General features: G+C 34.0%; 2 protein-coding genes across 6 annotated transcripts; one reads left to right on the forward strand and one right to left on the reverse strand.

Annotated features, from left to right (window-relative positions):
• LOC114413318 (mitochondrial phosphate carrier protein 3, mitochondrial-like) lies at positions 1–3,533 on the forward strand. The gene is made up of 6 exons (XM_028377648.1): positions 1–600; positions 1,306–1,667; positions 2,222–2,265; positions 2,569–2,783; positions 2,886–3,010; positions 3,148–3,533. The coding sequence occupies exons 1-6, from the start codon at positions 307–309 to the stop codon at positions 3,185–3,187; spliced, it is 1,080 nt and encodes a 359-aa protein (XP_028233449.1). The 5' UTR covers positions 1–306; the 3' UTR covers positions 3,188–3,533.
• Positions 3,534–4,445: 912 nt separating this feature from the next.
• LOC114413320 (poly(A) polymerase I-like) lies at positions 4,446–9,762 on the reverse strand. Of its 5 annotated transcripts, none has more exons than XM_028377651.1 (14): positions 9,526–9,756; positions 9,344–9,437; positions 9,129–9,245; positions 8,380–8,477; positions 8,013–8,096; positions 7,730–7,866; positions 7,504–7,576; positions 7,367–7,412; positions 7,158–7,267; positions 6,968–7,075; positions 6,830–6,889; positions 6,200–6,261; positions 5,441–5,753; positions 4,446–4,998 (listed from the first exon to the last, which is right to left on the reverse strand). In XM_028377651.1, the coding sequence occupies exons 1-14, from the start codon at positions 9,601–9,603 to the stop codon at positions 4,762–4,764; spliced, it is 1,617 nt and encodes a 538-aa protein (XP_028233452.1). In that variant the 5' UTR covers positions 9,604–9,756; the 3' UTR covers positions 4,446–4,761. The 5 variants fall into 5 exon arrangements, 3 of the variants coding, with proteins under 3 accessions (XP_028233452.1, XP_028233454.1, XP_028233453.1); XR_003666888.1 differs by having other exon boundaries at positions 4,808–4,998; positions 5,441–5,853; positions 9,526–9,762; XR_003666889.1 differs by having other exon boundaries at positions 4,808–4,998; positions 5,441–5,808; positions 9,526–9,761.
• Between the last annotated feature and the right edge of the window lie 871 nt (positions 9,763–10,633).

Here is a 10,633-nt window from a genome sequence, read left to right on the forward strand (position 1 = left end):
TGAACCTGAAAAATGAAGGGCGTTACATAGTCAAAGGCTAACGGAAATGCCCTCTTTGTAAGAAGAAGATTGCGAAAATTAAGGGCATGATCACATTCACATACACATTCATGTTTTCTTCTTCATTTTCATCATCTCTTTCTCTCCCTTCCTAACCACAAACCCTCCCATTTTGTCGCCCATCTTTTCTTTCACTCAAATAACAACATTCTATTTTCCACTTCTGTTCACAGTTGGCATAAACACTTAATCACAGACAAACACACAAAAAAAAAAAAAAGACACTCTTGTCGTCAATTCTCATCAATGGCTCCCTCCGACCAATCTCATCATTCTCTTGTCCCTGGATTCCTGTACTCATCAAAAACACTGTCCCATTTGAATAATAACACCAATCATGGGTTGCCACCATCATCCTCCATTGCATCATCATCATTGCCACAAGGTCGGACAAAGAGTCCTATGATCCTTTCACCCAAAGAGGGAATCCGCATGTTTTCTCCTGCTTACTATGCTGCATGCAGTGCCGGTGGCATCTTCAGCTGTGGCCTTACCCACATGGCTGTCACTCCTCTCGATCTTGTCAAGTGCAACATGCAGGTTCTTTGAATAATATATATGTACAATAAGTTGTCCTCAAAACTTAAGTGTAGTAAGAAAAGTTTATACATAATATGAGTATTGCCACCATAAATTTATATAAAAAGTATTGTTCCACAACTTTAAAAAAAAAATGAATCCGTCAGGTAGCCAACTTCATCTGGTGGGATAAGGCTTTGTTGGTATAATGTCACTTATTTGAGTCTTAGGAATTATAATAATAAAAGAAATAGACTAGAAGAGTTTTACCTTCCTTGAAATGAGTTCTTCTAGCTCGATAGTGTCAATAAGGGTTAAGTCTAACTGAAATGATTAGTCTCTCTACAAAGGTTGAATCATGTGGAGAATACAAGTGAAACCAAAACCAAAATGCTCTGATTTCTAAACTGTTCTCTCAACATTATGTTATCCCAATTCTCCACTATTTACACCTTTAAAGATCTGCAATATGTTGCTTGAATTTTATTCAAAAGATTTTGCCCTTTCAAAGTAATGCAAAAGAAAATATAAATTCCAATAATCCAGTGTCATACCTTATCAATTAATACATTATACATGATCAATGTGATTGTGTTGTGCCAACTTTTACTAGTTACGAAGTTCTTAACTGCAATCACAATATTCAATTTGGTTATTAATTTTTTCAAATCATACCATATGCTTAAGCACGAGTTGAATACAAAATAATGTTTAATGCTATTTCAGATTGATCCTGTAAAGTACAAGAACATCACATCAGGATTTGGAGTGTTACTGAAGGAGCAGGGCGCTAAAGGTTTCTTCAAGGGATGGGTTCCTACTCTGCTAGGCTACAGTGCTCAAGGAGCATGCAAGTTTGGGTTTTATGAGTTCTTCAAGAAGTACTACTCAGACCTTGCAGGACCCGAGAATGCAATCAAGTACAAAACGATCATATATCTAGCTGGTTCTGCTTCGGCAGAAGTTATTGCTGATGTTGCCCTTTGCCCCATGGAGGCTGTCAAAGTTCGTGTACAAACTCAGCCTGGCTTTGCTCGAGGTTTGTCAGATGGATTACCCAAGTTTATCAAGGCTGATGGTGTTTCTGGGTATGCTTTTTGGTCTTTAATAATTGTCTCTATTGTTTTGTTTCTGCTGATATGCTGTGAAGCACTAATACTTTTATTTGATTCACATATCCATATCATATGTGAGACATATTTGATTCTGATATTCTTGGATACTTGCAAATTATCTAGGCCTTTTAAAAAGTTATGAAAATCTAATACCGTTACACGTGAGACATAGAAGCATGTATAATATAGAAATATAGAAGCAGTGTCTCTTGTTTAACCAAAAATGAAAATCTTCCTCTTTATAGATAATCTCAAGAGAAGAATGGGATTGATATTATTCATATTTGTAGACAATAAGTAGTAATTTGAATGACAATGGTTTATAATTTTTATTTTGTTTTTAGTATTATCTAAGCTCTTGTCTTGCACATATCATATGTTAAATATTTTTTGAATAACCGAATCGTTATATTGAATACTTATTGTGTCTGATAGATGTATAGAATGTGTCCATCATAGCTGATTTGTATAAGTAGTTTTAGATTTTGGAATCTCCAAATTTGACATGAGTTTGATTTGATATCCAGGTTGTATAAAGGGCTTGTCCCTCTTTGGGGCCGTCAAATTCCATGTAAGTTTGAACAACTCCATATTTATGTCCAATTCTCTGATTGGAGTTAGATATCACATGATCAGTCTATAATCTTAGTGTTAATTTGGTTTTTTCATTGAACTCCTTTGCTTGATTGTTAGAGTAATAAATAACTATTAATTAATATTGATCTTGATCATGCTTGTATTTTTTGTGTCTTGTCTACATACACATTACACTTATGTGGGGTGCAAAATTCCATGTTTGCATTGTGCAATTTTAAGGTGCATTCTGCTTCTGTTATTTTATTTTATTCTCCTTTACACTTTTGTGTGGAGTCAGACACGATGATGAAATTTGCTTCCTTTGAGACTATTGTGGAGAAGATTTACAAATATGCGATCCCAACCCCCAAGGAGCAGTGCAGCAAAACTAAGCAGCTTGGAGTGAGTTTTGCAGCTGGATACATAGCAGGCGTACTGTGTGCAATTGTCTCACACCCTGCTGACAACCTCGTTTCTTTTCTCAACAATGCAAAGGGAGCCACTGTTGGTGATGTGAGTAATAGTCATAGCACACACATAGATAGTAACATAGATAGCACACATTCTGTGTTGTTAATGCTTAATTTTCTTTTTAACTCTTTTTGGATTTTACAGGCTGTGAAGAAGATTGGAGTAGTAGGTCTTTTTACTCGTGGCCTTCCACTTCGTATAGTTATGATTGGAACACTAACAGGAGCCCAATGGGGACTCTATGATTCATTTAAAGTATTTGTAGGGCTGTAAGTAACTCCTATTATCTCATGGTTTCATTACACAGTTGCTCCATGCTGCATGTACTATGTCATATCATGTCTTTGGTTTCTATCAAATTTTTTCTCTTTCATGTTAAATATCATTTTGTTTTTTGATCTTTCAGGCCTACTACTGGAGGAAGTGCTCCTGCTCCTGTTAGGTAGAAACCACACACGCATGCTTGGATATGCAGAACAGAGATTTTTTTTTTTTTACACAAATAATGTTAGCTTGGTAATGACTGTTTTACCAGAGTGCCACCATACTTAGTTATTAATATGGATGTTCAGATTTTGTCCTTCAATGAACTTTCTTCGATTTGTATTTGATTATGTTAGCTCGGTTATCAAAAGGCAAGACACAGTTTTCCTTTTGAGTTTTGATTTTCTTATAGCATGTTTGGATATCCTTTAAAATCATGGTAGCTCTGGTTACCTCAAAACCATGGCATCACCATGATTTCTCCATTCACCGTGATTTCATAATTGATTTTGTCTCACCTCATCATCACCTCAAACATGTTATTAGTCATTTCCCACTATTTTCAAAACAAGCAATACTATATATACAATCTTGTACCCACTGACGGAACAAAATAGTGCTTTGTGGAATGTAACAATTTTTTATCCTAATTTGAATTGTTATCTTAGTCCAATACAAAAGCTCTACTCAAATATCTCAACAAATGAAAGAAACATTTGAGTTTCCATTTTATAAAAGGAAAAAAAAAAACTGGTCTTAATGTATTCTAGAGGCTATGATCCTGTTGGTTTCTATAGGACAATGCTGTTTACACCCCTTCTCATCGCACCTTCCTTTTTATAAGAAAAAAAATTAGAAATACAAAATATTATCCCCAGTTCACCCTCACTCACCTCCCTTCATTAAATTACAAAAACTAATTTCAGTAATGTATTTTTTTACACATTACAAAAATTAGTTTCCGTAATGTAAATTCTTATATTACAAAACCTAACTTTCATAATATAAAACTTACATTTCAGAAACTAATTTTCATGATATTTTTTTAATACATTACAAAAATTAGTTTCCATATGTATTAGAACATAACTATATTATGAAAATGACTTGAAAAAGACTATATTAACAAGACTAGTCTCTGCAAATATCTTACACGTAGTAGTTTAAGAATTATCATCTTAATCCAATATGTACCAAAAAAATCCAATATGTCTAAAACTTCCATAATAAATCACGGCAAAAAGCAGTAAACCCCATTTTTCTTGGTCTTGGCATGCATTGTTTAGCAAAAACGGATGACAGCAATTCTTTTTCATGAAAAGATACGGATGACAATTTAATGAATAGATTGTTTTTCATTTGTGAATAAATTTAACATTTCTGAATTTTTGGCAATTTAATGATTTGGCTCCTAAAACTGCCATGTAAATAATGACACCATGAGAACAATAAGTAAGATTGATTGATAAATTAAAAGAATTATTAAAGTAAAAAATAAAAAACACTGATAACAAAAAGAAAATGGCAAAAATATTTTTTGCGGGTGGAAACAGTTTATCCCTTTTTTATCCGCTGCCTATTTAGCCTGTCACGGGCTGATGACAAAGTTAATGATAATTCCTGCAAGTACCCCTCAAATGTCAAATGCTGGCACCAGACCTTCACCACACATTATTCCAATTTTCAACGACTATTACCCTTGATAGAATGCCTACTCCAGCATCAATTTTCTCACAACTTCTAATAAAACTTCAAACTAGCCTCTTGAAAATCCAGTGCTCTTTTTTAACTGATCTTTGCCTGGGTGTAGTGGATATACGGTATCAAATACAATCCTTGCAAACACGTGCCGTACTTCTAGCAAGTCTCCACGAGCTAAGGACTCATAATCAATTTGTCTACCTTGCTTTGACAAAAAATTCTTACTAGCACTTACTCTCACACAGTCAAAAAAGTTGAGAGCTCTTAGGTACATTGGTATTGGGATGAGCACCTGTCAAATTGTGAATAAACAGTACAGACTAATGATGTTAGTCAGGATCCATTAACCAAAATATCAATAGAGAAAGCCCTAGATTCCTGAACAATAATCAAATATCATACTTCAAATATCTGGTTAATGTGTTTAAATTGACTTGTGTACCATAATCAATCGCCAAACAAGGAATTACAAACAAAATAGTTTAATTTTCCAGGTATATAGTTCAATTTCTCACTAATTAATTTAACAGCTACATTGATGTCAATTATACTACTAGGATTACACTCTCTATCCTTTGTTCATATGCATGTGTGTGTGCTATTTGTGGGAAAACAATGTAAGTTTCTTTTTTATGGGATGGTGAATGATTGGGTTCTATACTGGTCCAGTCCATCGGCTGGGTAGCATTGTCCAGAAGCATGTATAAAATTTATATTAAAAAAAATATGCTTACAAGATCTGAATGAGGAGCTTGAGGATAGTCAGCCATAGCCCCAGATACGAAATGCCTATCTTTCATCTGCAATAATGACCCTTTAACAGACTCTGCAAGATCCAGAATCTCAGCTTCCAAATCCTCTTCATCCAGACCTGAAGGATCTAATAATTCAGGAAATCTGGCATCATGTGTTTTGTTGATCCTCCTAGCTATGCTTATTGCTTCTGACAAATTTCCACCATTATGGAGTGCAAGGCTAAATGCAGCAACCACCGAGGAATCCCTAGGTTTATCGCTCAATGCTTTATGTAATGCAAGGATAACAACCCTGAAAGCATAGATTCCTTATGAGCCTTGCTTTGATGACCGAAGTAGTTATCAGCCTGTAAAAGATTAATATATAGAGGATTCTGCGGCAACCATGGGAACTGGAAATGTTTAACACAGCAATGGCAACAGGATAGTTACATAACTTGAACTGCTTCAAAAAAACAAGAAAACTGAAGCAGATTAAGGGATTGACTTCAGTAAAAGATTCAGGAAATTAACATTCTTTCTGAGACATTTCCCCTGAAATAGGAAGGGAGAAAGGACTTTTAAATTTGATACTCATGTCTTCAAGCCTATGCCATCCTAGGACAAGATCTTAAAAGAAAACTCATTTACAGGTTTTATGCTGTCATTCTCTTGTCTTTCCAGCATTAAAAATTAGGTTTGTTACATATGGTAACAAAGTAAAGCAAGAAACAGCCCTTGCTGTTGCACAGATCTTACCATAAGCTGCTATGACATGGACGATTCGGTGCCAAAAGTTTATCCACATTGGAGAAGAAAGACTGCAGACGAAATTCCAAAAGATCGAATAAAAAATATGCAAATGCAGTGCTAAGATTCTATTCATTCAAATAAAAACTCTAGTAACACATGGAACTATCATGAGATAATCTAATAAGCTATATTCAAATTGAAAAAAGAAAAAAAAGAAATCCCACCCCTTCCATTAGCTTTTCAGAACTTGAAGGTCTTTTGTCTCTTTAATGGGAGGGATGTCTTTAATGGTTCATAACCTAAAAATATTCAAATAAGAATGAGCACATAGTTATGAGAATAACTACTCTAGCCATTCCACATGAGTTTGACACAAATAAACATTTTTCAGGAAGTGGAACCAAGGAACTCAACAATCAGCATGTTGCAGTTCGGGTTTAATAGTTATTTATATTACTTTCCAAACATATACATGTTTTAATGCACAATTTGATAAATATGATAACCAACAAGTTGTGAGTTAGTGTAGGAAAGATGTCTTCTGTATGCTATTCCCACTAGCCTAATGCCAGTAAAACAGAGTATAAATTGCTGCAAGTTTTAAAGTCTAAACTTCATAAAGAAGGATGGGGTTACCAAAAGCAAATTGGTTCTTTTGTCCCGTCTTCGAAATCCACCACGAACAAAATAAGCAGCCTGTAATGTCAAATCTGAATTAAGCTAGCATTCCAGGACTGTGTTTTCAAAAATAAAAAATGGAGAATCATCATGTACCTGAAATGGGAGAAGTATATCTAGAAGTCCAAATCTCCATAGTAGCCTCAGAGAAGCTTCACCAGATCCATAAGCTAGCATATAATTTATTTCCATCAGAAGCCTACTCTGAAACATAAAAAGGGCAACTAAGCCAGGATATACTCATGTGTGTATATAATGAAGCAGAGATGAAGATCACTTTAAATACCCTATCTAGTCTTAACACTGAATATGAAAGATTTTTAACAGATTGAGCTGTTTCCCTTGAAATACTAAACCCCAAGCGAGCAGCAATTCTAATTGCACGTAGAATCCGAGCTGAAAGAAAAAAAAAAAGGAATCATACAGTCATGCATATGAAAAATGGGAGTGCAGTAGTATTCTTTTAACATCATTAATCCCTCAACAAAAACTGACCACAATCCTCACGAAAAGAAGTGGCCGCAGGAACCACCGTTCGCACCTATTCACAGAAAATTAAGTTACATAAATTCAAATTTTGGATTAGAAATAGCAATATAAGAAACAATAGCTTCAAAGAGACACATGCACACTTTAGCTTTTACGATATCTTCCATTCCTCCCATGTAATCATACACAATTCTTGCATATGGATCAAACATCAACCTGGAACAGCAAGGATTTGGTTAACAGCATAAATAGCTGCATTGTATATAAAGTGGAGATGTCATGTCATAGAAAACACATCTACATCCAGATGAAGAGGAAAAAAAAAGGAATAGAATTCTATTTTGAAAGTGACAAGAACTGGTGCAAAACCCATTAATTGTAAAGTCTCGTCTCAAACAATTCCTCCAACGAAGATAGTCCTCTTTATCACAGTCATGAGGTGCCTCAATATCATCATAAATGAAGTGCATACTTGACTTGCATCTAGCAGTATTAAAACTTGAAACCTAATTAAAAGGGAGAATAAAATTATCATGAAAAGTGGAGATAAAAGGAAGACAGCCCTTAATAAGGGGAAATTATAGCAATCACCCCACTGGAGATAGTTCTAATGAAATGTAAAACGTTTCAAGCAAAACAGAAATATACTAACCTCAACAATGGTACCATCCATATGAACATGACATATTGGGAACCTTTTACCAACTATCTCACACAATGAAAATGTTTTCCTCACCTATAAATTGAGTCAAGGTTCACCATGCAAGGTTAAGGTCTGAAGACACCAAACCCAAAATAGAAATTTAAATTTTCAAAATGACTGAAATGAGATTGTATAAATTAGTTTTTATGGATAATCCACATGTTAAGAACACCAAATGCCAATATAAAAACACATGTTTCCCTTTTAACTACTAATAACTTATCTTTCGATCCAAAAATTTGTCCAGTAAACTGCCATATACACACACCAACAATTTGAAAATCAAAATAGAAATAAAATAGGAAATAAAGGTAACCTCTTTAAGATCTGCAGAAGTTATAATATCAAAGTCTTTTGGTGTTTGCTTTAGTATAAGATCCCGAACACAACCTCCTACAAGGTATACATCATGCCCTACAAGAGTCAAATGGGGTCATCAGTCATACACTTTCCTCCCTAACTTTGCAGATACAAACATAGAAACTATGGAATCTTATTCTTAAATGATACACACAAAAACACCAAGAACATACCACAATGTAAAGATTAATATTTCCAGACCCATAATTAGTTACTTAAAAAACAATGGATAGTTGGAAAAGAAAAGAAAAAAAATCAAGCAAACATGGTTGACAAAAAAATGCCCAGTTCTTGTTAAAAAAAGTTGGCTTTTATTTGAAAAATTTAAGCAAAATAGTCTTTGCATAGTCACAATTAAGTGGCTTCTAGTTATATCACATATTACGCACAGTGTCAGGGTAGATGTTCAGGAAGAACAAATTATAGCCTGGTTCTTTTTCTCACTTTGAATCATTCGATATCACGAGTCATGACCGAAAAATTAAGAACTCTTTCAAATACAAGTGAAAGGCAAGATGTTCAGAGAGTAAATAATACATCCAACAAACAGCTCAGCCCAAATTCCAAAATGCAGTGCACCAAACACGCATAAATCAGTTACATTTTCCTCCCTCCTTGAAGAATCAAGTCAAGGAAATGATCTTTCTGATTTCCACACAAAACCCAGGTTGAGGAAAATATAAAAGGAGTGAGATTAGCACGTACCCTTTTTCTTTAGCACGTTCAGAACCTTTTTGGTTGGAATTGCTATCATGGAATTTCGAAGTCCAATCTCTTTGGAATTCAGTTTCTTCCACGCCCGGACCTTGCTATTATTATTTTCTTCACCAATTCAACACACACAAGAAAGAAGATATTCAGAATCACCAATAAAAAAAATCTAATTAACCATTTTCAAAAACAAGAGGAAAAAGAAAAACCTGATATGAGTTCTTCGCTAGTCCCCTTGTCTTGTTCACGATGAGAGCCCCTACGTTCCTCTACCTCAACCCTAGGGAGAGATTTAGGCACAACCTAGTAATATAAAAAATAAAAAAATAAAAAGACAAAATAGAAAGAGGGAAAGAAGCTAATGGTGTGTGAGGTTAGAATTTGAAGATACCTTGCGGAGGCATTGGAAGGGAGCGGGGCGAAGAAGGAGATTGGGTTTGCAAGCAAATTTTAAGGTAGCGATGGCCATGGAATGGAAATTGGGTGAAGTGAAGCAGGTTAAGGTTTGGTCAATTACGGTCCATCGTTGTCGATAGGGCTTAGTTTAGGGGTTTAAGGAAGGATAGGGTGTAACCAACAAACAGGTCGTTACTTTTCAGATTTTTTTTTCATGAACCATAGGCGGCTCCTATCAAAATAACATGCTGGTAAGTGGTAACCAGTAAGTTACTTTGGGTTTGGGGTGGTTTTTAGTCAGTATCTTTAATCTTTAATTTTTTTCAAAAATTACAAACATCTTTCAGTTTTAAAAAATCAGTTTTAGTTTTTTTTATTATTAAGTTCAAATTAAATATACTTTTTGAAAGTTGTATATCATGGTAGAATTACTTTAAGAATATATTGATAACACTAATATTTGATGACGCGATGATGACAAAATAATTTGATAATAATTCGACAAGAGATGATTAGATAGTAATTTGGTAATAACTGACAAGTGATAATTAGATAAACCAATAACAACTAGGATAATTCAAGTATTAATTATATATATATATATAGAGAGAGAGATAGATAGAGGATCATGTAAAAACTTGTAAAAAGTGAGGGACATTACTACTTACACCCCCTCACATTTTTGGAAATGAGTTTTTTTGTTATAAAAATATGATTTGGATACCTTGTAATACAACAAAAATATGTTTCGCTATTTATGATAACAAGATAGACAATAAAACCTTGTTTTCATTGTGTATCTAGTCAACATATATAGCGGAAACTTGTTTTCATTTTGAATCTAGTCAACACACAATGAAAACTTATTTTTGTTAGGTATATGATCGAAATACATTACGAAAATAAGATTTTGTTGTGTTATGGGAGATATAATAATTATGTGATTTACTATTTATTTTATCTCTAAAAGTACTTAATTAAAATAACTTCTTAAACTCCTTTAAGAAATATTTTGATAAATATAAATGGAGGCAAGAATATAGATGAAATCAAACTATGATAATCATAGATACAGAACATGAGGTTTAATAACAAAATACAAC

Source organism: Glycine soja, chromosome 5, assembly GCF_004193775.1.
Source record: "Glycine soja cultivar W05 chromosome 5, ASM419377v2, whole genome shotgun sequence".
NCBI classification, from domain to species: Eukaryota; Viridiplantae; Streptophyta; class Magnoliopsida; order Fabales; family Fabaceae; genus Glycine; species Glycine soja.